The following is a 26999-nucleotide window of genomic DNA, read 5'->3' as shown; positions in this document are numbered from 1 at the left end:
AGCCTGAAATGTAGTCCGTCCAGGCTGAGATGTAGTCCAGGCCCAACAAACTGTAAATTTCTGTAAACTTCGCTGTCGGTATTTAAATCGAGTTCGTTGGGTCTTTTTTTAAATTATTATTTAATTTGTGACTTTTCTGAATCGTTTTCTCTGAATAGCCACAGAAAATGTTGCTCTCACCTGTGGCAGGTAAACAGGAAGTCGCTCAGGTGTATACGGGGTGGAGACACGCCCGAAGAAACCCGAAGCTCCCGGAAAAAGCTTTTTTTCTTCTTCTGCTGTTTAGTCTGTATCTTCTCTCCGCTGTGATCACACATATTCACTTGTGATATCTCGACCGGAGAGGAGCCTTCGACGCTTTTCTTCGTTGTAACCTGATTATTGTATAGATTTTATTTTATTTTTTTTAAATCGCAGGTTGAACTCGTTGACAAACACAGGAATCCGCTCTTGGCAAAAAGCCCTGCAGGTTCACCTCGGGAAAAAAAACAGCCTGTGAGAAGCATCAAAGCTACAGGAGGTCAAAGCAAATAAGAAGAGGAGCAGAGAGAAAGAGGAGAAGGAGTTCAGGCTTTTGAGGCCGTTTACTTTTGAACTTTGAGCAGTTTAGTCCAGGTGTTGACCCCTGATGGACTACATGGACAGTGGACTGAGATACACGCCAAACTCGGTAAGAAACTACTTCTGTACATGCCACATACAGCTCATGAAACATTGAACCTGTTAAATGTTGATTGTGTTTTTATGGAAGAGTTTGTGTTTGGGTGAATAACAGACACTGATCGGTTCATTTGTGTGAGACTCTTGAGAGCAGTGAAGCAAAACTGCTGCTGCGACAAACTCATTTCAATACGTTTGGGTCATAGGTGAAAGAACCTGCCCACAGCAAACCAGTCAGACATGAAGGAAGTAGATCACACACACACACACACACACACACACACACACACACACACACACACACACACACACACACACACACACACATACATATATATATATATAAATAACACTTAACTAAACAGATGGGCAGGTTCAAACACTCTTATCACCTACACACTGTTTTGCCTTAAGACAAACTTGTTACTGGGTGAAAACTAAATCCAACACTTAGAGGCGGGAAAGAAACTGCTTCCTTTTCTCTGCCAGGCTTCTGGTTCTGTACAGATTAGAGGCTGTGTCAGCAGTTTAATGTGATTCTCTTCGGGTGAGCTTTTAAACATGTTAACACGTGTTATAGAAAAAAAGGTCAAACACGGTGTCACCTCTTGAATCTTGAGAGCAAACATCTCATCTGAGGCTGCACAAGCTCTCATTTCTGGGGGGCAATGGTGCACATTGCAATAGACACCCATAAGATACATGTGTCAGATATTTTTTTCATTCAAGTAAGAGCAGTAGTTCAGGAGGAAATCAAAGAAATCCTTTTATAAAATCCTGAGTCCTGTGTTCTTTGGCCCATGGTATAACTTTGCACCAAAGGTCCTTTGAGATATCCTGCAAACAAAGGCGTGCATAACAACAACAAGCCCTCCCTTATTTCCAAGAACTTAGCGCAATGAAAAAAAAATGTGTGGCGGCATCTTCCCACCTGCAGAGTACAACAAATTATACCGCAAAACCTTTCACTCTCCAAACTGTGCATCAAACATTTTTGGAAGGGTGATTTTAAAGCGTGTCTCTGGAGGAGGTTGGACACGGACACATTACTGGGTGCCATCGGTGAAGGTCCTCCGAAAGCATGCAACCATCACTGAGCTACAGCTTGAATTCCTCCAGGTTCCTCCACCCTGTTGTGACTTGTTCACCTGAGTCCTCCTGTTATGTTGACTAACATCCACTAAAGGTTACTCCACCTTATCACTGTGTACAGTGATAAGGTGGAAAACAGTAGCGAGGTTGCAGTGCTAAGTTTAACAGTGAGGCTGGGTATGAATTCAGTACCATTTTAAACAAGTTAGGATTTAATGATGTATATTAAGATTTACATTTCTGTTGTCCACGGGGATAACAGGCAAGGTGATGGACAAAATTGAGTATTGTAAGGAATGACATTTGAATATTTACTGGACTTGTGTGTATTGATTGCAACATATGGAGACTAAGAAGTTTCATGAAGAGTTAATATTTATTCGTTTTAGGAGTTGTGGCAGTTTTTACTGTATTTACGCTTCTGGTTATTCTGTAAATGATTTATATGTTTTATAAGGAGATGTTGTATTATGACACATTTTCTCTGTTTTGAAATTTAGACTTTGTAACTTTTAAGAAGCACCTCCAGCAGTGAATTCACGAGACATGTAATATTTGTTTAATAAAGGAGGGGGGAACGTGTTTTCCACAGACTCCGCGATGAGCATTTAAAATGAGAATTGTGATATGACAAGTGTGAGAGCTGCTCTTTTGAAAATAACCAGTTACTGAGATACGTTTTCATGCTTAAGCTGTTGCCGTGCCGTGCCCTCACAGGTGCTGTGTGAATCATTCTTGTCATCTGTTGTGAGTATCAGGTTTAAACAGGTGGGGAAACAAGTGTTGCCCTTGGTTTATAAAACAGTTAATGGTGTCATAATATTGCTCTGCAGATAATCTTCCACTAAGCACCTTGTAATTTTAAAGTTAACAGGCACAAAATTAAGGTCATAGGAGTGATATTATTTTTTCCTTTTTTGCCTTAATTTCTTAAAACATCCCAGAGTTTTTAAGATCATCTTTTGATGGCCTGTGAACTAGTCCAGTTTTCCAGGGGCCTTTAATTTCATACTACAGTGCAGCGAGCACTCAGAAACCTGTGCTCCACTTCAGATATGTGAGCAGTTTGCTCCCAGCAGGTTTGACAGGATTTTACATGGTGAAACCTTTTTACTCCCCCCCCCCTCTCCCTCTCTCACTTTGTTAAGGTAGCCACAGAGCTGTGACTCATGCTTGAAGTTCCCTTCTATCTCAATGATACTACCAGACACTGAAACTGTCCTTTCAGTTTTTTTATGACCAGATTTGTTTTTTGTTTTCTTTTCCTTGAAAGGCTACTTATAAATCAGGGATTGCACAGTTCCTCTGGTTGAGAAATTAAATCCATATGTGACCAAAGGCTGGGGCATTCCTAAAATACACAAGCACCTACTTGCTTCCTGCTGCTGTCACTTATTTTCAGTTGATTATCCCCTCAGGTATATAAAGCCCCAGTATGTCCATGCTGTCAGGTGTCGTTTGGTGAAAAGCATTTGCAGTTTTATGTCTACAAAGTGGAACACATGTCTTTATCGTCCTGTGAAATGGTTGTAGTTAATATTTGTGCCCTCCAGTTCTATGTTTTGATCATTCTCTGCTGCTCTTCCAGGACAAAGACTGGGACACCTCTGTCCAGTTCCTGCCAGCGTCAGATAACAAAAAGCTTGAGAAGAGCAAGGGTCCAGGAAAGATTGGGGCTGTGATCGGTGTGGTGATCTTTGCTGCCGTCATTGCTCTTATGACCGGACTGCTCGTCTGGCATTTCCACTGTAAGTAGCCCGCCCTTCGGTCCATTCATGTAAATGTGTGTACAGTCATGGACCAAAGGAGAAAAGCTCAGTGAAAAAGAACAGACTTTAAAGTAACTTCATCACAGACATAAACGCTGCTACACAGGTGGCTAAAGTCAGTCAAGGTATCTGGTTTTCTACATCTTGATAAACAGTATGAGACTAATAATAAAGCAGAGCAAAACTATTGTTATGGCAGTTATAGGCAGAAGGAACCGCTTCATGACGACACAATGAGAGCAGGGAGACCAAACTAACAAAGATGGGAAAATGTCACAAGTGCAAAGTAACAAGACTCTGACATTTACAGTATATACTGTGTTGACAAGTGCTAACCGGCAGGCCACCTCATTTTTCCCATCTTTGTCGTGTGGTGTTGTTGTTGTTCATTAGATCAGAAATTAAATGTTTGCTTTTGTCAATCAAACTGCATGTTACATTTTCACATATTAGAAACCAATCCATAATCTTCTAAATATGTTGTTTTGAAAAAGAAAATATATTTTTATTATCCAAATCACCATCTGATATCAGATGTGTAACAATATCCAAAAAAAAAGAAAAGTTTGTGATTGCCAAAATGTTTTCATTCAGAGTGGTCCAGCACTGTAAGAGAAAGCAGTTTTAAAAAGGCCTGTCTGCACATTGTCGAGAAAAAAATATCAGGAGATATCTTGTTAACCAACAAACAGATAAACAAACAGGACCAGTCGCTAGCTTCTTCAGTGGAGGCACAAGATATAGATCAAAAGAAAGAACATGTACATGCATTTTGCTGTCTTCTTCTTCAAGTTCCCTCTGATAAAATACCAAAAACACATAAACACACAGCTATGTAATGTTCATAGGCAAGTTCGAGCTCAGTGCACCTTTATTCTCTTTGTTTATTTGCACGCCTGGAAGGAGAGATTAAAGATAGAGCTGAAAAAGAGACTCAAAACATCACAATGCGAAATAAATTTTAGTGTCGAAAAAAAAAAAAAAATCAAAAGCCAAAACTGTCGAAGACTACAGCACTCACAGTAAAAAAAAAAAAAACTTGGAGGAGGTGGAGTAAATTGTCTGTGTGATCCCACAGTCCGTAAAGATGTGCGGGTCAAGAGGATGTACAGCGGCTCCATGCGCATCACCAACCAGGTGTTTGAAGACGCCTATGAGAACTCCAACAGCACCGAGTTCAAGGCGCTGGCGAAGCAGGTGACCTCACAGGTAAGGCTGCTGCTCAGGCTCCACCCCCACGTCCTCAGCGTGTGTGTGTGTGTGTGTGTGTGTTTTAAGCTTTTAGACAAACTGCTATTTTTCATTCATGCTCTGTTGTGGTTATGTTCCTGTCTCTTTCAGCTTAAATCCATCTATTCCAAGAGTCCACAACTGGCCAAATATTATGTTGGTTCTACAGTTCAAGCTTTCAGGTAAGGTATTAGAATTATTAGAAAATGTAGGAAGAATTAATTTTCTCAAGACAATTTTTTCATAGCTATGGTTGAGTATTATATCATTGACATCACAGACCAATAACCTATTTACAGTATTTGATATATGATCAATAAAATCCTGATCAGCACACATGCCTCAGTCGGACCCTTCTAACATAGTGATGTTGTGTCTTTTTATTCCTTGTCTCCTTCCTCCCAGTGAAGGCAGCGTCATTGCCTACTACCTGTCAGAGTTCAGAGTCCCTGCAGGCCAACAGGCGGCGGTGGACAACGCCATGTCTTCAATGGAAAAGCTAGTGGACAAAGAGCAGCGCTCCGTGCACAGATCTGGCAACTCTCTGCTCCTCGCAGATGTGGTGTCTTCAGGTAGAGTCGAAGCAAACGAAGCTGTCATTTGTGATTTAGGTCATATCCATCATGTTGGTTTGTTCGTGGTTTGTCATAGAATCAGTTGTCAAGATCTGTCTGGTTGCTGACATGTTTTTTTTTTTTTTCTTAAGTTTTTATATCCACATCTTATTAATGTCCGTGTTCTTTGTTCTGTATCATCTCACAGCACTCGATGACCGCCTGTTTTCAACATCATTCAACAGTAAGTGCTCAACTTGCCTTGATCATCTGTTTTACTAGAGATGTCTTTGACAGCTCCTCTATATACCCTAGAAAACAGTAAAAGATCATTTCAAACACACAGCTCATGAGGTTTGCAAGATGTTACTGTGGCTGATTATTGATTATTGTGTGTGGTCACTAGTTACATTAGGACATTTTCTGAAATATATTTAGTCGATAACAAATATGTCTCTGTTTCTAGCTTACCTTTTTACCCAGAATTATGTAACTTGATATTTTTCAGAAAATAATATTCTAACTGCTGTGATAAACATGTAGTCTGGTCTTATTTGGGTGTTTGCGAGTTTTAATGAGAAGGAGTGTACAAAACTGAAACAGAATGTGAAATGCATGTTAAAATAGTTTCTCTGTATTTTGTCAAAGCATCATTTTTACTTTCAATATGGAATCAACATCTTTAGCTCAGTGTTTCACTATATTCCATATTTTCTCTGACTGTACATTGGCTAGTAGTGAGAGAGTTGTAGATTCATGTAACGTTATGTAGTGTAGGTGTAATAAGCTATAGCTTCAGCCTACACCTTTTCAGCCAGTATTGTTATGCTTTATTTCTATGTGTATTCACTATGTAGACGTATTAATAGGGACCAAAATGAAAACTGAAGTATGTCCAGAAAATGGAAAAAAGTACAATTGGTGGTCACAGTTGCATAGTTAAGTGAATATCTGAATCTGTTTGTAAAAACCTCATAATTTTAACTGTATTGAGGTAATGAGTCTACTGCCGTCCCGTGACAGTGACTTAACAAAGCTGAGTGTGAACTAAAACTAAATGTCATTGTTTATGTCTCAGGATTTTTCAAGTTTTCAGAACATACAAAGACCAATCGCATAGACCAGATCCAGTCCCCTGGCTTCCCTGACAGACCTTATCCCGCCGACACCTTCATTCAGTGGCAGCTCAGAGCAGACCCAAACTACGTCATCAAGCTCGAGTTTGACACCATGAATCTGGAAGAGGACTGCAAGAATGATTTTGTCAAAATCTACGACTCCTTGGTGGCTATTGAGAGTCGTGTTGTGGAGGAGTGAGTTTGCCTTTGCCTCATCTGGTTACAGCTTTAACTCACCCGCCCTCTGCACTCTTATTTTCATACAGTGGCACACTGTGCATGCTTTTAGATTTGCATAGAGAAGACTTTTTCTTGTATGTAAGGCCCTCTGCTGGTCGGATGCTGTTTCTTTTGTGGACCCTTATACTGTACATGAAGGTGTAGTTGCCAAACATTGGGTTAAGCCTCAGCTAGAATCATAGTAAAATGACAGTTTAGTCTAAATCGGGAACAGTTTAGCTAAAAACGTGAGAATGTGATTGCTCTCTCCAAACCGGAAAGATAACGTCCAGTCAGAGCGCAAGCTGAACCGCTACAGGAAGCACATTCATGTTTGCATGATGAAAATCATTACAGGAGGGATAAAAGGTTCATTGATGTATGAGCAAGCTAAACTGATGCCACATGATACTTTTTCTTGTCACGTTCGAGGAAATGGATCTTTTTTAACTTTTAGTCTTTGATTGAACTACATATATAATTCATGTCAAAGGAGCCAGACTTTCCACAGACAAGCACCATCTGAATTTGAATATCCCGTTTAAAATAAACCCTTATCATAACCATCACATATAGAAAAAGTCCGTATGATCCCGATGTATCAATCAGTGGACGGTGCAAATGGGAAATTCATGTTGTCTGTTTCTCCTTGCTCTTTCTAGGATGTGTGGGTATTATTCACCCAGTGAACCACTGACCTTTCTGTCCTCTGGCAACGTCATGCTGGTGACAATGGCCACAAATGACAAGAAGAACTACCCAGGTTTTAGAGCAACAGTCTCACAAGTCAAACGGGGAAGTAAAGGTAGGAACTCGTGTTTGTGCTTGTAGCTCACTTGAGCCTCTTTGTTACAAGTCTACACCATAAATGTCGTAATATCTGTGAAAATACTTTCACCTGTCAGGTACAACATGCGGTGGCCAGCTGTCAGGGGAAAAAGGCACCTTCTCTTCTCCCAACTTCCCAAATTACTATCCTCCTCGAACTTCGTGTCAGTGGTCAATCACGGTGAGATATCAGCACTTACTCAGCCATTTCATGTGTTTCACCCAGGTTTCTGTTCTGCCACTCCTCAGACAGTCACATGTCACCGTGTCATTTAATATTTACTCATCTCTATCAATCATTAAGGTGCCTGATGGGAAGGCAGTGAAGGTGACGTTCAAAAAGTTCCTTATGTCTGAGCCCGGGCAGCAAAACAGTAAAGGCTGTCGTAAGGACTATGTGGAGGTCAATGGAAAGAAGTGAGTCATGTTTATGTTTAAAAAGAAGGTAAGGATTACATAACAGAGCAGACATGTCACTGCCTTTGCGTCTCATCCACAGACTGTGTGGAGAACAACCCGACGGAACAGTAACAGAAACCAGCAACAACAACAAAATGAGTGTGGTGTTTTTCTCCGATGGCTCCTATGTAGACCGAGGTTTTGAGGCACTGTTTGAGGCCATTGACATCAAAGACCGTAAGTGTCTCAGTTTCTCCCAGGTAATATCATTATCATTATTTCTAGACATCAGGAAAGTGTATCTCACGTTAACCCTGTCGTCCACAGCTTGCCCAAAGCAGTTCCAGTGCAACAATCAGCGGTGCATTAATTCAAGCCTCAGGTGTGATGGCTGGAATGATTGTGGAGACATGAGTGATGAGTTAAAATGCAGTAAGTACTTTTAACCTGATTATACCCAGACTACTGGTTTTAACTACTTTTTATGCCTCCATGCCGGCGACAGGCGCAAGCCAGAGGCGTTATGTGTCCATCCCATTCTCGTTAACGCATTAACGCACTCGAGATTTTTTCAAGTTTGGCTAAAACGTTTGGAGATGTGGGCTCGAGGATGAACTGATTAGATGTTGGTGGTCAAAGGTCAAAGGATAAAGTCAAGGTCACGGTGACCTCACAAAACACTGTCTTGGTCTCTTGAATGTGATATCTCAAGACCACCTTAACAGAATTTGGTTAGATTTGACACAAACATTCACTTGGACTCAAAGATGAACTGATTAGATTTTTGTAGGTAAAGGTCAAAGTTCAAGGTCACAGTGACCTCATGTTCTTGTGAATGCAATATATCAGGAACACCCAGAAAAAATGTCATTACATCTGGCACAAACATTCATGACTGATCAGAATGCAGTGGTCAAAGGTCAAGGTTACTGTGAGCTCTCATAACACATTTTTGGCCCTAACTCACAAATTCAAACATTAATTATGACACAACACAAATGTCTAATTGGATAAAATGATGAAATGATGTCATCTTTTATCCATCTGGTCAAAGGTCAATTTGACTGTGACAGCCATACCCCTGGCTATTATTCAGATTGTGACCATATTTCCTGTAACTTGGCTGGTTGGTGGAGGCATAAACTACTATTTCTACTTTGTATATCGTTAGCACACATAATGTGTTGTATATGTAATAATTTAAAGTTTGTGTTTCCCTCCAGAGTGCAAATCAGAAAGCATCAATTGTAAAAATGGCCTGTGTAAGCCCATGTTCTGGAAGTGTGATGGCATAGACGACTGTGGAGACGGCACAGATGAGCTGAATTGTGGTAAGACCTATTGACGCTGATGGAGGATGTATTTGACCTGAGCATTGGAAGGTTTTCAGTCAGTTTCCTCATATATGCTTCTTTTTTTAAGGGTGTAAATCAGGACAAATGACATGCAAGAATGACAAATGTGTTTCTGAGAAGAATCGCTGTGACGGCAGGGACGACTGTGGGGATGGGTCAGATGAGCTCAACTGTGGGAGAAGTAAGACTCGTTTGAACTAAAACCAAAGATGTCTCCAGACATAAGTCACCGTATCTGCTCTTTATTTTTAAGAAATTTTAGTTTCTCAAAACATGTGGAATCAAGGATCAAATCACTGAGCAATATAAAAGTGGTGACTTGTACTGCAAAATTCACAGGAATAATAAGGTTTTGAGCATCTTTTAGAACATTGTTGTGGTTGTTTGACACAGTTGCTGCTCTGTTTCATCATCAACCTCTTTTCCTAAAGAAGCAAACAAAAGAAGCTAGTGTAAGCTACCAGTTGTATTTAGTAGCTAATGAACCAGATGTATAAAACAGTGCTAAAAGGAGAGAGTATATTATATTTATCAGGTGGACACAACTTCACATGAATCCTAACGCTGCTCTGTTTGTAAATGTATTTGTTGTAACATGTAACATGTAATATTTTTTTTTTTGTTTTTTTGGGGTTTTTTTTTGTTTGTTTGTTTTTTTTTTGCCTATTTTCGCCTAAAAGTCTATTCATGCAGCTTCAAAAAGACTTTTTCAATCAACTGCATTACAAATGTGAAATTATTAGTGTAGTTTATTTATTTATTTGATAGGGACAATGCAATTTAACATAGTTCCAAAACAAAGTATGAAACTAATGTGCTGCACAAAGAGTTTATAGCTATTGCTAATGCTCCTGTCCCTAGTTTGGCTTTTATATGTACAATTCAATTTCAACAATCATAGAACTACAATACACTACAGATATGCGAGTAGAGTAAAATACTACACTGACTTTTATTGATTGTGATGTATAGTCTAAGAAGAGACAACAACAATAGCAAAACCAACACAAAACAGACAACACAATTGATAATATCATACAGTTATCTAAAACCATACAGCTGTACAGTCTAAAAAGAGACAACAATAGCACCTCTTCAGGTTAATCTGTTTGCATATGTGTAAAGACACGTCTTATGACCACATAGTTAATGATGTTGAAATGAGTAGCTTTAATACAGGGTCTTTTTTGTGGCGTTGGACTTGATTTCTCTCCCCTTCTCTCTCTGTAGCCACGGAGGAGAGCTGCACTGATCTTACATACAGATGTAAAAACAATAAATGCATCAGTAAAGTGAACCCAGAGTGCGACGGCACACGGGACTGTGACGATGGATCTGACGAGGAGAACTGCGGTATGTCGCAAATCAAACACTTTGAGTGGGTGTATGAACTTTGTGTTAAGTACAGAGTTAGTTCTTACCTCCATCTGTATTGTTAAGCTTGCATGACAAAACAATGTTTGTGAACCTCCACCCACTAAAGAGAACACAACAAGTTGCAACAAGCCAGTCCTGCGAATGAATGATTGTGTACTTTTGTAGACTGTGGGAGGAGCATGTTCAAGACATCACGTATTGTGGGTGGTCAGGATGCAGAAGACGGGGAGTTCCCCTGGCAGGTCAGCCTCCATGTCAAAAACTACGGTCACGTCTGCGGAGCATCCATCATCAGTCCACGCTGGCTGGTCACTGCTGCCCACTGCGTGCAAGATGACGGCAAGACGAGGTAGCATCTTATTTTTTATGCTTTTCACTGGTACCTAGAAATCCTTTTTTTTCCTGCATAATCAGGGCTCACACTCACTGCTCTCTCAGAAGAAGTGAAGAGGTGTGAGATCTCTATGCAGCTCACCCACTTTTTAGATGTAGGGAGATCATTTGATTTTCATCTTGCAGATATTTAACAGATGCTCTGATCCAGAGGGGATCTAAATGAGTGCAACAGCAGGATGACATTAAAGTCCTCTACCAACATATTTTTATCCTGACCACATTATTTTAGAGCCATTTTAGACAAACAAAATTCTGTCCAAATTCTGAAAAAGTGCTGAAGTTAATTCAGTAGTTTTCTCCTTATTCAAAGCCTTGAATAGCAACAAATACGTGATTGCACAAACACAACAAAAACTGTTCATGTTATACTGCTTAGTTTTGTCTTGTTATAAACAACGCAAGTTAAAGCTGATTAAAAAAACCCAGTTGGCAGTTTGGTTGTTTGACTTTAAAGCTGCTGTAAACATTTTGTCACATGCAGGGTGAAACTTTAAACGCCTGTGTTTTTACTAACAACACAATGCTTGGATGTGTGTGTGTGAATAATTTAACACACAGTGAAACCTCTCCAGGACCTCACTGCAAGTTTTAGATGCATGTTTTAGTCCACACTTCACTCCTATCACTGTAAACTAAATCTATAAAAATCACAAGTCAATGATATTTTAAGTATTTTTACAATTGACTTTTTCCTGAGGGCTGATATTTATATATTTTCTCTGAAATGACTTCACAGTGGGATTTTACTATCAGAACAATAATTATCTGTTTGAAACTGTCTTTAATAAATGCTTTTTAACATTAGATGCAGTCACACTCACTGCTGATTAACTGTAACCATGAACAGGGCTGGAACCACCAGGCCCAGCTCATGTTTTTCATACATACTGTATTTTCTTAAGTGATGCTTGTGCCACATGCTGTGCCTCCCAATGCTTACCAGAGTTTAAGAATGAACTTTGTGATCTGGTTTTGTGTGTGTCCTCAGATTCTCCCAGCCTGGCACTTGGGAAGCTTACCTCGGCCTTCACACCCAGAGGAAGACTGGAAGCCCTGTGGTGAAGAAGAATCTGAAGCAGGTCATATCCCACCCTAACTACAACGCCTACACCTTTGACAATGACATTGCCCTGATGGAGCTGGACAGTCCTGTCACCTACTCCGACTACATCAGGCCCATCTGCTTGCCATCCCCCCAGCACGATTTTCCAGCTGGTAACACTGTGTGGATCACTGGGTGGGGCGCCACTCGAGAAGGAGGTGAGTCATTTTTGTGAATACCTGTAGCTGCTAATTCTGAAAATAATGCAGTTCCTTGTTTGTAATAGAAGTAGTGTTGCTAGTAGCAGTGGTCATTACTGATTTTACCACACATACAGCTGCATCCCCTGGAGGTCAGATGGACTCATTCCTCAATAAAGAAAATCATCAAATTATCTAAAACATTGTAGGCATTGTTTTGCATATCTCTATAATTCAAAAGAGCCTGTGGTTTACATTAGAAACTGCTTTGGTGTTGATTTTTGTGTTTTTATTTAGTGATGATCTGTTATATTCTGGATTTTCATAAATTGCTAAAAATGTGGTTGATAACAAACACCACTTCTTTGTGGACCTGCCAAAGGAAAACAATCACTTTTATCTACTGAATTATTACAGTCATTATTAGAAGTTTAATGACTCTTAATGCCCCAACTTAATAACATTACATTACATTACATTTGCTCATTTAGCAGAAGCCTTTGTTCCAATGAGACTTTCAAGTGAGGGGCATCACTAAAGCTTCAATGCAGTAGGAAAACTTGGCAAAAGTACTAAGTGCTACATCTATTTAATAAGTGCAAGGAGATTAAATAAAGAAGTGCACCGAAAGTGCATAGTAAATGCTAGTTAGGCGTGTTAGGGTGTTAAGGAGAGGTGGTGCTTTAGGAAGAGATGAGTCTTCAAGAGATTCTTAAAGATAGAGAGGGACGCCCCTGCTCTGATAGAATTCAGTAGCTTGTTCCACCATCGGCGAACCACAGATGAGAACAGTCTAGACTGCGATTGACTTGATAACATGACATTTAGACGTAACATAAGCGTGATGGTTCCCTTGTGTATTTGTGTGTGATTCAGGATTTGCAGCAACGGTGCTCCAGAAGGCCCAGGTCCGAATCATAAACCACTCTGTGTGTAACAATTTGATGGGAGGGCAGATCACATCTCGGATGTTGTGTGCTGGAGTGCTGACCGGAGGAGTCGATGCTTGTCAGGTAATAAAAGACCTTTAACTCACCCCATGCTGCCCTGGGTCTCTGTGCAGAACATCTTGTTTTACAAAACAGTTTATCCACAGACAAATTCTCCAATTATCTAGATATTTACCAAAACTGCTGTCAATGAGACCATGGTGATAAGAGTGTTTGGCTTGTATGTGATTCTACTTAGAATAACACTAAACCAGTTGCCTTGCATTATCTTAAAACATACTTGATAACACAGACATGGAGAAAACCCCAGGAGGGACCCTGAGACTAAGTGGAAAATGTAAATTTTGCCCCACACTGCCCCCACACAGTACCTTGAAGCTAACACATGCACCTGTGTGTGTACCTTTGTGTATTTGTCTGTTTCAGGGGGACTCTGGCGGTCCTCTGTCCAGCCCATCTGGCACTCGTATGTTCCTGGCAGGAGTGGTTAGTTGGGGCGATGGCTGCGCCCGCAGAAACAAACCTGGCATCTACACAACAGTCACCAAATTCCGTGGCTGGATCAAAGAAAAGACAGGCGTTTAGATCACTGTGAAATGGTCAAACAAGGCCAAAGGTATGGACATGAACACGGGGTGATGAGAAGTAGCACAGTACGGATTGTTGCCTCAGTGAAACAGCAGTCCGACTTTCCACCTCATGTAGTGGCCTTGACTCCCAGTCTAGCTGCAGTTGGAAATGCACTGTCTGCTTGAGGAGCAACTGCTACACATTTTATGTCCACTCCAATTTGTAAAAGGTCGGGGTTGATGAAATGTTTTTAACTGTAAATAAGCATGTTGTTTTGTTTTTTTATTGTTGTTATTTTAGCATTTTTTGATGGAGAGCAATGTTATGTGCTGCACAACAAATAGATTTCAGGTGTGATTGTTACATGAATTAATTGTGCATCCTTGTACTTTGTTGTCCTTTGTTTTATCAGAAGCCATCATAAGAATTTCCCACCACTTTTTCTTGTTGTCCTTGTTCTTAATTTTTTCTTTTTAATTAAAAACAAAATGACAGCAAGCGTATTCCATCCTACCTCCTATGGCTTGGTATCTTATGAATTTAATTATTGATTTTAGTCCAACAGAAATCTCTAACATTAGTGATGTGATTGTTCACTTTAGAAACATTACCCATCTCATCATGGATGACATTTGAACATATTACCTGCTTTTCTGCCACTATAACAGACGATTCGATTTAATCGTTCCTGTTTAATATTTCATCCACTCATCACAATACTGTCCTCAACAGTCTGTCCTGTCTCTAATCTGTGTAAATGTGTATATCAGATGTTTTTAAATAAAATATTTCTGCTATAATCTCCAGTTCTGTGTATTTCTATTTTCATGCACTGACATGCTTTACTAAATTGTATGTGTATTCTATTGCATCTAATTTAAACTGAACTGATATTTGTATTGATTGGTCACTGTGCAATATTTGCAGTAAAAGTTATTTATGTTTCTCCTTTAGCATGATTTTGTATAGACAAACAAACTGTGTGGAGACTGGAGGGGCATGAACAGTGTCTATGATAGACATTATACATAGACATTATACATACAGATGCAAATTTTATTTTCTGCAGCTTTGATTTTGCATTCCATAAGAGTCTTCACTGTATTCTGTAAAGTCTCTTGAATACCACGGATAAAATACGGTGTGCCTTCTGAAAAGAGCAATTACTTTGCTTCCCAGGCAAACTATTTTTATGCAAAATTCTTCCAATGTTGAAGGTAAGTGTGTGCATCAGGAAGTCCATTCTCTACTTATGAATGATGATGATGATGATGATTGAGTTAACATACCACACACACACCAATAGTGAAAGAATTGTATTAACACACACAGTGGGGAATAAACTGTTATTACTGTTTGTTTTGCTGTATTGATGCTACTGTTTTCATATGATTACTGATCTCCATCAGTTGTGTTTAACTTCCTTCCTTATGCAAAATATTGTAGACGTTGTTGAACTGTAGTATTAGTGCGTTTTGTTATTTTTTCCCCCTCTTGATACAATCCTTGGCAGTGTGCTTTGACAATGCGGTATTTAACTACGGTCATGATAATTAAACCTCCATTAATTTGAGATATTCACGGAGTAAATGATTCTACTCGGAAGATTTTAAAGAACGGACCAGGAACGGTCCCCCTGTATTATTGTTCCCTTGCGCTCCGCAGCGGTTGCAGCTGTATTTGTCTTTTCTTCCAGTCTTAACATGTTATTGTCCAGTGATCTCGGCCGAATCAGTCTGAAACAATGTCAAGGACTTGTTCTGTCTCACACACATGAATACAAAACACCGGCTTCATGTGTGAAGGGAGGTCTGTAGTTTATCTCATTCACAGGCAGCAGTCAGGTTTATGGAGCTGCTACGTGTTTGTAGAGCCGCAGACATGATGGTTTCATGTATAAGCAGCGAGTAAACTTGAATTCTATTTGGTGTCAAACGATTAAGGCGATTAACTTACAGTAAATATGGATTCAGACAAGAGGAGAGACCGCCGGAGCTGGGACTGGGACAGCCCGCAGTGCCGAGCTCAGCTGGACGAGATCTTTTTCCGCAAGCATGACTACATCCAGGCAGGCAGCCCGGAGCACAGAGAGTTCTGGGCTTTCTTCGACCGCTTCCAGAGGTTTAAAACAAAGAGGGACATGTCTGGGTCTGGAGTGGACAAAGAAGAAGGGAAGGACAGAGGCAAGACTGGAAAGGTAGATCTTGGCCTTCCTAAAGACTATGATGCTCGCTACCGGATTAATGTGTCTGTGTGCACCAGGGACATCGAGGAGCGCCTGGGAAAGTCAGAGCACAGAAGCAGGCAGAGATCCTCAGGGCCAAGCAGTCAGGAGATCTCAGCCTGCCGCCTGGCTCTCCTGCACTTCCTGGACTTCAGCCAGAGGCAGAGTTTTGGAAAGCTGGCCAAGCTTCGCCGGGAGCAGAAGAACCTGCCCATCTTCCAGTACCGGGACAGGATATTGGAGCTGGTGCGAAGTCACCCTGTGGTCGTGGTGGCAGGGGACACAGGCTGTGGGAAATCCACCCAAGTACCGCAGTATCTTCTGTCAGCTGGCTTCATCAACATAGCCTGCACTCAGCCTCGACGTATTGCCTGTATATCCCTTGCAAAGAGGGTCAGCTTTGAGAGTCTCAATCAGTATGGCTCAAAGGTTTGTCATCAAATGCAGGTTGGAAAACCAACCAGATCATAGACTTGACCAGCACAGTTTACAAAAATAATTGGTTGACTTATCTAGAAACATTCATCCATCCACCACATCAGACATCTAGAAGTACTCAGTCAGAGGCAGCTGGAACTGAGGGCGTTTTGTCATTTATCCAGCTTGACTGGTGTGCAGGTATTTTAACCCTCTGTGGGATTTACAGTTAGTCTGTAGAACTAATGAAGCATCTTAGATGAACCATGAACCATCTTCAAGATCAAGCACCAAGTCCAGCAGCATTTGACTAGTTAGTGACCAAAAATTAATTAGTTGCACTTTTACCAATTGATTGTTGTCAATATGATTTGGTTACTTTTGTTATATATTGAAGATGTTTTTTGTTAATTAATGTTAATTAAGCAAGTAAGAAATTTGAAGATACTACCTTAACCCCTGTAATGTGTGGAAGGGTATTCCCATTGTTATTGCTCTATATGGTCTAAATAATTAATTTAAAAAAATTAAACACATAAAGTGATAGAAAATGAAAATCATTATTTATAGATTAAGTAAAGAAATGTATTCTCTTATTTTTGCAGCAATGAAATAAGTACTTATTTAAAAAAAAAATGTAGAGCTCACAAAACACAATCCTAATTTTCAGGTGGGGCACCAAATCCGCTTTGAGACCACCCGGACCACGGCCACCAAACTGCTGTTCCTGACAGAGGGGCTGCTGCTGCGACAGATCCAGCAGGACAGGATGCTGGCTCAGTACCAGGTGGTGATTGTTGATGAGGTCCACGAGAGACATCTCCACTGTGACTTCCTCCTCGGGGTGCTGCGCTCTCTGGTGGCTGAACGCCCAGACCTGCGTCTCATCCTCATGTCAGCCACCATCAACATCAAACTGTTCTCTGACTATTTCAGCAGTGCTCCTGTGCTGCAGGTACCAGGCAGACTGTTTCCCATACAGGTAAGCAGAGGACACACGCTCATCACAGATGTTAATATGCAAGGAGTGAGTTTTGGTCAGAACTCGGTTTGATTTTTGATGTATCCACAATGGGCCCAAAACCAACCATTACTATAAAAAAATCATTTAATGTATTTCATTCTTTGTTTTAAAATAGAAATATTCTTGTTGATAGATAAATGACATAATGACAAACACTTATTACAAATGTTAAATTGCCATCTGCAATACAAATTTGAAGCATCAAATTATTGAAATTATGAAATTATATTCCAGAAGTAACATTTTCAGTGTTTTCAGGGTTTGAGAATTTATCAAATATATATTTTTTATCATCCAGCATTTTTTTTCTCCTCTTCCTGTACTAAGGTGATATACCAGCCCATTCCACCTGAGGAGCAGCCCTCACGCTCAGAGAAGCTGGACCCCAGACCATACCTGCGCATCCTGCAGGGCATCGATCAACGTTACCCCCCAGAGGAGCGCGGCGACCTGCTCCTCTTCCTTAGCGGTGTGGCGGAGATCTCCACCATCCAGGAGGCCTGTCAGGTTTATGCCACACATACCCGTCGCTGGATAGTCTTACCGCTGCACAGCACGCTCTCACTGGCCCAGCAGGACAAGGCACAGTCAGCTTTGATCGGATGTAATGTTTGAATCTGATACTTTAGCTGCAGTTGAGCAGTTGTAATTCTCTGTTACCATGTTATTCCTCAGGTGTTTGACATTGCTCCTCCTGGGGTGAGGAAGTGCATTATCTCCACCAATATTGCTGAGACTTCAGTTACAATCGATGGGGTACGCTTTGTCGTGGACTCAGGTAAGGAACTGGTGCTACATTCATGGCTAGGCATTAACCTTTTAAAATATACTGGACCTACAAAAGGGTCTGTCCTTACAGACCCAATTTCGTGCAGCCTAGTCTTGTTCAAAATCACAAAGCTCAATTTTAAATCTAGTGTCACAAAGGTTTCAAAGATGCCTTTTGTCAAGCTGAACTCTAGAGGAAAAGATGTTTCTTTTATCTTTAAAGAAATTTAAATAGCAAACAAGTTTAAAAAAAAAATAAATAAATATATATATATATATATATATATATATATATATATATATATATATATATATATATGACCCAGAAGTAGAGCAACAGCCATATAAATTGATTGTTCTGTTTTTTGTTCTTTTATAGGAAAAGTAAAAGAGATGAGTTTTGATCCTAAGGCTAAGATGCAACGCCTACAGGAGTTCTGGATCAGCCGAGCCAGTTCTGAGCAAAGGAAAGGTCGAGCCGGTCGCACAGGTCCAGGAGTGTGTTACCGCCTGTATGCTGAGTCCGACTATGACGCCTTTGCACCTTATCCTGTGCCTGAAATCCACAGAGTGGCTCTGGACTCCCTCATTCTCCAGGTCTCCAGCAAATCTTTTTAATTCTTTAACGTCCATAGTAAAATGCCTGCTTTACTTATGCGGTTTTGTTCCTGCAGATGAAGAGCATGTGTCTTGGAGATCCACTGTCTTTTGTCTTCATTGATCCACCTCCAGCTGCTAGTATCCAGACTGCAGTTACATATCTAAAGGAGCAGGGGGCGATAGACAGTCTTGGTGAACTGACCTCTATCGGGAGCTTGCTGGCACAACTGCCTGTGGATGTGGTCATAGGTAAGACTCCCCACACCAAAACAACATGGTGTTTGTTTTTGTTTCCTATCTGTTTATGTAAATTACAATGCAACAGTTGAATAAAATGAAAAGGCACCTTAGCATCATTTAGGGTTTGGTCTCTTTCAGTTGAATGCTGCTCACACAGTTGCACCTTTAACCAGCAAGTGTGTACATTTGTGTTCCTTCAGGGAAGATGCTGGTCTTGGGCTCTTTGTTTAACCTTGTGGAGCCCGTGTTGACAGTGGCAGCAGCCCTCAGCGTTCAGTCACCTTTCCTGCGCAGCTCACAGCACAACCCAGACTGTGCCACCGCCCGCCAGCCCCTGCACAGCAACCATGGAGACCCCTTTACCCTGCTCAGTACCTTCAATGCCTGGGTGGAGGTCAGTAACAGACACATTATGTGACAGTGGCTTTCTCATGTGGACAGATTTGACAATCTAACAGTTGGAAGGTAAGATGGTTTCATTCACGGTTTATCTTTGAGCTCAACAGGTGAAGGGAGAGAGAGGAGGTGGCTCAAGGAAGTGGTGCAGGAGGAGAGGCTTGGAGGAGCAGCGACTGTATGAGATGGTCAATCTACGCAGACAGTTCAAGGCAGGTTACTGACACAGTAGTTCACGCATTTAAAAAAAAAAAAAGGTTTAAAGGTCCTTTTTGTGTGTAGATATTATTTCCCAGTATAAGTTTCCTCTCTGGTTAATAGGAGTTGCTGAGGAGCCACGGCCTGCTGGAATCGGAGCACAGTGCTCCCTCTGATGGTGACCGCAGACAGCGCAGGGAGAGGCTAACGGAGAGGAGGAAGCTGCACCAGCTGAAGAGAGATCACGAGCAGCAGGAGGGCAGCAGACGTAAAGTCCTGAGGCTGGACGAGGGCCAGGACGGAGAGATGTCCTCAGGATCAGACACAGAGGAAACAGGCAGAAGGAAGAAGGACAAAGAGGGATCAGGAGAGAACATTGATTTACAGGTGAGCAGTGTAACATGGAAAAAAGGTTACCCTAAACCTCACCACCAAGATTTAACACTCATAAATAAATGGACATATATAAACTCTCTGTCGCAATATTGTATAATATATAGGGTGACAACAATGCTTAAAGATTGAAACATAGCAGATGTATGGGTCACTAGGCAGAATTAAATAAAAATTTAATTGATTTGCTTTGTGTCATATTTGTGTCACATTTTCAAAGCTCACTGCAGCAGTTTGCAGAAAAACCTAGATCAGTGGTCAGTGAAAATCTCAAAAATGTTGGCAGCCCATAATGGACTTATAACAATATGGAGGCCAAATAATGTGTTCTCAGGGGGCTTTTTATTTTAATGATAATCATCAAACATTCAGGACTGAACGGAAGCAGGCGAAGCTCAATTTTTCTTTGTTGTTTGACGGGAGAGATCACTTGTTGATTCACCATCTGTCTCTTGACTCTCCTTCCTTTTAATTCTTCCTGTTACTAACCAGCTATCCATTTGGATACCACGGTTTTTGTCATGGATGTAACCTTTTACCATGCAGTCAGACTGAGGTAGCAAAACAAGTATACGTTGTGGTCCGGCTGGCAAAACAAAAGTTGCTGTCATTGGCTTATACCAGTGATAGGCCTTAATACAAGGAAAAAAAAAAAACAATGAAAGGAGTTTTTAAACATATTTAATGTTTCTAAAGATCATTCTGTTTTTGAACATTTAAAAACATAATTTATATATATTTTTAGAATTACATCTTTTCGTTAAAATTGTACTGTTTTGCAAATGATTTTTCGGCCCCCTTGCAAGAGTGGCCCACCAACCTAGAGGGAAGTTGTGTGGTAATATTATCTTTGTACTAAGAGGAAAATGGTATCACATATCCTGTCAAAGCTAGTCATTTAAACAGAAGTGAATATGTTTGTGCCTTTGTGCATGTTTGACATAGTTACACTCTGTCTGTCTGTGCTGCTGCAACAGGAGGTGAAGTTCAAGTTGCGCCACAACATGTCAGAGCTGCAGGAGGCAGTCGGCGTCAGTCAGGACTTGTCCTCCCGCCAGCAGGCTTTGCTTAAGCTGCTGCTCTGCCGAGGCCTCTACCCTCAGCTGGCACTGCCCGATGAACACAACTCCACCCGCAAGGACTCAGAGCAGGTCAGGCCTCCTGCTGCACCTACTCTCGGGGGGGGAGGGGGTTGTTTGCTGTTTGTTTCGGTGCTGATTGAAATAATGATGTAAGGTGAGAAAAATATTTCCATTTTCTTCCACTTTGTGATTTTACATTGTGTAGGTGTTTCACACAAAGAATAAGCAGGGAGTGGTGATTCACCCGACCAGCGTGTTTGCCAGTGACCCAGAGGTCTTACATGTGCCTGAGGATGACAGCAGGGAAATGGGTAAACCTCTGAAACACCTTCTCTAATTGTACTACATGTAGAATCTTTAAACTGAATCCATGAATGAATTACTCCCCCCAAAAAATGACCCTATCGTCAAGGTTAATTGTATTATCTGTTTCACTCCATTGGTTTGGTTAATTTATAGATTTAGTTATAACTCTACAGTAAAACCCTAATCTGGAAAGAAGTAAAACAGTCAGAATGACACAAAAAAACAAGGAAGCTTATTCCCAGTTTCTCCCAAGGAACAAAAAAACGGACAACACTAACAGAAGACTGAGCAAGACGAGAGGCAGATACATGCAAAAATACTGAGTCATGATTGCTATACATTTACTGTTCATAAAAAACAAAGTAGACCTTTAAATTAAATTGGGACAAACACTCAGGAAACATCCACCATTACAAGAAATTTGAACTCTGTGGTTCACACTTGATTTCTTAATAATTTTTAAGCATGGCCTAAATGATCACTGTAGCAGTGCTTTTAAATCTGGAGAAGACAACGTCTTTTGCACTGATATGTTTTATTTGTGATGATGTTTCTTAAAGTTTCGGCCAATTTCCCAAAACATTTTTTCTTTATGTGGTAAAGACTAAATTACAACCTGGTTGTTCTGCACTTGAAAAACAGCATCCAGCATTTTCCTCAGGAGCAGTTTCATTCATTTGCAGCTAAATAAATTCTCACTTCAAATTCTCCACATAACTACATGACATCTATTCCTGATGAAGTCCTTTTGCTTTTTTCATCATGTGTTTATTCCCTTCACTCTTCTGTGTGTGTCTCTCATCATATTTCATCTGTCTCTCCCTCTTTGTCTCTGTTTCCTGCCTGCAGGGCCTGATCGAAAGGACAGCAGCAGACACCAGCTGCTAGCCTTCGTCACTCTGTTGGAGACCAACAAGCCATATTTGTCCAACTGCGTGCGGGTTCCAGCACTGCAAGTTAGTGCGAGATGTGGGATGTTCCTGTTCCCACCGCAAACTGCTAAATGTTTTTTTAATAGTCCTGGATTAACCCTGATAATGTTCTGTATTATGGTAAAGTAACCTGGTATAGTGATGGTAAACCCACATGATCAAGAGTAGTTCCCTTCTTATCCATCATCAGTACACTGGTTCCTGTACTGCAGTATTATTGGTATATTGGGACTGTTTTAATTATACATATGGATTAGAGGGTTTGTTTCAGTGTTATTTGAGTTTTCTTTTAGGCACATATAGTAGAAAAATATAAGAAGGATTCCTATCTCAAAAAACTGCTTTGCAATCTTATTTTTTATTATCAATTACATAACAGTTTTAACCACAAAATACCCACAGTGTATTGGTTTAAACTGATACTCAGCCAGAAATTAACAAAAAATGAGGACAAATCAGGATCTGTCATGTTATTACTCTTTCTAAATGTACAGTTCAGGAAAATGTAATAAACTGTCAACTGTACAGTAGCCCCTTTAAATACTACTGCAGAATGTTTTTGTATTTTTTATGATCAGATTTCTAAGTAGATTTTTGTTTTATTTAGTTTTTTTCTTTCACCATCCTCGCTCTCCCCCACCATCATTATGCATCATTATACATGATGCACTGGGATTGATTCTCTGTGCATCTGCATTTCCTCACCAGGCTCTGCTGCTGGTAGCGAACTCTGTGGACAGTAATGCTGACTGCACGCGTCTGGTGGTGGACGGCTGGCTGGAGCTGGAGCTGAGGGAGCCAGAGGAGGCCCTGAAGGTGCTGTCCAAAGCTCTCACTCTCAGGGCTGAGTGGGAGCGCCTCCTGCTGGCCCAGCTGGGACAGAGCACAGTGGGAGGACCAGCAGTCCAGGGGGTGTCCCGCAAAGTCATGGAGAAGCTGAGCGATGGTCTGGTCCGCTTCCTGCTCTATACTGAGGTACCGATGCAGTGCTGACCTGGTGGTTACAGTATAATGTACTGCAAAAACAATAAGTAACTCATACACATACTGTTGATTATGTATCGCTTGTCTCTCTACTGTTTTTCCATTTCTAGTTTCCAGACATTCTCAGTGACTCAGATTCTCATTCATCTTTTTATAATCTCATTTAATATACATGTTCTGTACTTCCTGTGTACTTCTAACCTCTCTTCCCAGGTCAGTTACAGCCTGCGTCGACTCACAGCTTTCCAGACCCAGAACCTGTACATCGGCCCTCAGTCTGAGTCTGAGCTGTCTCACAGCAAAGCTGCACATCTGAACCCGCTGTTTCCAGGAGCCGAGGCCAAGCCGCATCCCATTAAAGGAGGCCTGTGTGTCACCAGCTCCTTCACCTACAACTGCCTGGCTGTGAGTCTGTCTGAAAAAGCGACAATTCAGAAAAACTCCAGTAAAGTAGATGTTTTAGCTGTTCGCCAAATCCTTCCATGTTTGGGTACAACATTTCTAGTATGTTTATTTATTTTGTGGAACTTTGGGTGAACTGGACCGGTTCATGCTTGCATAAAAATCATTTTCATTATTTCATTTGCATCACCAAACGTTAAATCAATCAGTTTAAGGCAACAATTCCCTGTCTTTCAAAGGTGAAAGGTGCCAGTGACAACATGCTTTTTTTCTGGCTGTTTACCCCCATCAGTGGAATTTATTTGTTTCTAAGGATACACAAATTGTCATAGATGACTAACAGAGTAGTTCATAACATTTGTACACTGGATTGTCCATTATCCACACATTATTTGTCACCTCATCATCCCCCAGATGAACAGAGCTGATGGACAAGATAGGACAGGGTATCTGTCGGTCTTAAAAAGTAAATTCAGTCTCCTCAAAAGAAGACTTGAGGGAGTATTAAAAAGTCCTAGATTGATTCGTTTTTAATTGGTTAATTGATCCTTCAAATTTTTGGTGCTTATCTGTGTCCAGGGGTCATAAAAGACAGTAAATTACTGTACTTATTAAATAATTGTAGGCCTTATTGTCCCGACCGGTTTTCCCTCATTGTTAAAGAGTCCTTAATTTGATTTGATGATCACTGCAGAAACACAGAGTAAAAGACTGGTTAAAGCTTCTGTGTATAAAGTAGTGGCAATGCATGTATGTGAAACAGAGTGGCAACATACTTTACCTGAATGAAAAAAGGTTACAAATGAATAAAAACCAAATAAAACAGCAAAGTTTAATTCCCTAAGAAGATTTCTTTAAAAACAAGTGAACAAAATACTTGCCAGCAGGTTCTAGCTGTATTTCATGACTCAAACAGTGTTGATATGAGTGCTTAAATTAATATATATAATTTAGAGTTAACTAACTAAATATCATTAAGTATCATTGATCCTGTGTTTGCCCTATGTGATTTTCAGGACTCTAGGGATCTCTACAGTGAGTGTCTACGCAGCTTCTGGAGCTGTCCTAACTGTGACCTCTACATGCCTCTGACTCCGCTGGAGCGCATGCAGCACGAGGCCTCCTGCAGGCCAGCAGGAGAACAGCAGAAGGAAGAGGACGGTCAGGAATTTCTTACTTTATCCATTTTGATGTATCTTTTGGTAATAGATTACTGAAACAAATGCATTGATAACTTGAGACTAACTGAGGGCATGTGTTGTGGTTTTCAGAGCCAGCAGATGGAAAGGCAGGCTCGTCCTCAGTGTCCAGCCTCACCAGAGTTTATCACTGTGACGTCTGTAACGAAGACCTGACCCTCACCCCCACTGAGATCCTCAAACATAAAAGGCAGCACATGTACTCTGCCAAGTAACAGACCACTAACTGACCGCAGCACCTAAAGGACAGCTAATCACAACTTGTGTCTGTTCTGCTGAGGATAGACTGAGTTATGGAATAATGTCTTTTATTTTTTACATAACATTTGTGACACCTTTCCCTCCTTTTGTACTTGAGTAACTTTAAATTAAAGTGCTATTACTTCCATATTTCATTAGCCTTCTGCCTTCTGTCCCAAGACTGTTGTTCCAAAATTTATGGTTTTATTCAAAGGCCGGAAATAAAATCAAATAAACCTTTGTTTGACAAAAGAACACACTTATACACTTAATGTTTTTCCAGATTCCTTCGATTGCATTGTGAAATAATATACTTTGATACAGTGTTTGGGAAAAGGCACAGTGAGTTAATGACATGCACGAGTGAGAGAGAAGAAGACACTGATTTTAAAATATAGAGTGAGGGTTTAATAATGATACAAACCCACGATATGTAACACCTCAAAGCAGCACATTGGCACAAAGTCAGAAGTAAGACAGCACGGAAGATAAAAACCTGTCTCAAAAAAATAAAGAATCAGAATAAATATCTCAATAAATAAATAAACAGGTAATATCTCATTAATTACTTTGAAACTAATAAATACGTACATTTGAAAATATGCACATCGGCAGAAATCAATAACCAAAAAAGTAAATAGTACTTAATACAGAGTTACTTAGAAATCATAAGTTATTGATTACTCAAATCAAAAGGCACATTTATTAAGATGTAAGAATGGGGCCCGCAGTTGTGATCGCATGACTGTCAGTACTGTACTCTAACACCATTTCTGGACCAGAAGTAGCAAACTGTGTGCAATGGCTTTACTAGTTCCGTATATCTGCACCATCGAGTGAACGTGTGTGTCTGTGTGTGCAGGTCTATGCATTGCAGACTTGTGGGGATTTTGCGTGTTTGTGTTGGATAACGTGGGATCAGGGAATGGCAGTCCTGTGACCGACTGAGTTTGTGTTTCCTACCTTTTTGACAGGAAGTCTTTTTTTTGTTGGTTTTTTGTTTTTTGTTTGTTTTTTTTGTTTGTTTGTTTTTTACATGGGCCAACATTGTTGGCAGGCTGGCCTAGTAGTGAAGACGACTGTCCCATAACCAGGAGGTCAAGGGTTGTGTTATCAGTAGTCGTGTGTCCTGACTCTGAACCCCACTGCCTGTTCACTCACTTTAAGTCACTTTGGATAAAAGTTCTTGGCTAAACCTAAAATGTAAATATTCTGGTGAAGCTTCTGAAAGGTTCATTCTGCCATAATTTAAGGTCTACCAAGTGATCCTTCATTTGAGACACTGGTTTCCCTGTACAGAGCATACTATATGTTTTACCATCTTAAATTTCAAAAGAGAATGCCTCTGGATTTAAAAGAGAAATTCCCCCACAGATTCTCTTTTGAAGACATCATCATTCTGTGATGCTCGGTGCATTTCATTAGTTATTTTGTGACAGTTTTTTTGTCATTTATTTTTCAGAGGGCTGCTGTTACTCAACCTGCAAAATCAACATCCAGCCTGCTTTATGTCACTTGCAATTTTTATGAAATCTATCAAGGACTCAAAGAAAACCAGGCGTAAGCTTGTTGCATTCAGTAGTTGGTTCTGTGCGTAGGTGAAGAGACCAATACAACAGTTACAGCAATATTAAAGCCTCGGTTTTTCCAAACAACAAAAGAAAAGATCTTATGTATCTTGTGGCTGCATTGCATTTTGGTCAAGAGGCAAACTGATGTCTCTACCTCTTCTATATTGTCTGTCACCTTGCATGATTGTTAAACACTGGTGCAAAGTGGAGGCTGTACAAAAGGCTGTTGCTCTTTGATTCTGAGGGCTTAAAATAAATAAAAAA

The 26999-nt window shown here is 40.5% G+C and overlaps 2 protein-coding genes across 2 annotated transcripts; both read left to right on the top strand.

Moving 5' to 3' along the window:
• Positions 1-222: 222 nt before the first annotated feature.
• Positions 223-14565, top strand: st14a (ST14 transmembrane serine protease matriptase a). Its single transcript, XM_071496883.1, has 19 exons — positions 223-670; positions 3341-3500; positions 4600-4730; positions 4863-4933; positions 5157-5323; positions 5514-5549; positions 6384-6618; positions 7305-7447; positions 7548-7651; positions 7775-7887; positions 7970-8106; positions 8197-8301; positions 9093-9200; positions 9292-9405; positions 10455-10577; positions 10767-10950; positions 11986-12257; positions 13116-13252; positions 13616-14565. The coding sequence occupies exons 1-19, from the start codon at positions 629-631 to the stop codon at positions 13772-13774; spliced, it is 2541 nt and encodes an 846-aa protein (XP_071352984.1). The 5' UTR covers positions 223-628; the 3' UTR covers positions 13775-14565.
• Positions 14566-15378: 813 nt separating this feature from the next.
• Positions 15379-25314, top strand: dhx34 (DEAH (Asp-Glu-Ala-His) box polypeptide 34). The gene is made up of 16 exons (XM_071495792.1): positions 15379-16412; positions 17071-17382; positions 17752-18006; positions 18100-18202; positions 18572-18789; positions 18867-19041; positions 19233-19426; positions 19539-19640; positions 19750-20013; positions 20997-21170; positions 21307-21412; positions 22257-22363; positions 23048-23314; positions 23537-23728; positions 24742-24886; positions 24997-25314. Exons 1-16 carry the CDS (start codon positions 15723-15725, stop codon positions 25137-25139), a joined length of 3447 nt encoding a protein of 1148 aa, XP_071351893.1. The 5' UTR covers positions 15379-15722; the 3' UTR covers positions 25140-25314.
• The last annotated feature ends 1685 nt before the right edge of the window (positions 25315-26999 follow it).

Source organism: Trachinotus anak, unplaced genomic scaffold, assembly GCF_046630095.1.
Source record: "Trachinotus anak isolate AG129_WGS33_773 ecotype Australia unplaced genomic scaffold, CSIRO_AGI_Tana_v1 ptg000014l, whole genome shotgun sequence".
NCBI classification, from domain to species: Eukaryota; Metazoa; Chordata; class Actinopteri; order Carangiformes; family Carangidae; genus Trachinotus; species Trachinotus anak.
Note: the sequence above shows the minus strand (reverse complement) of the source record. Positions and strands in the feature narration are given on the sequence as shown.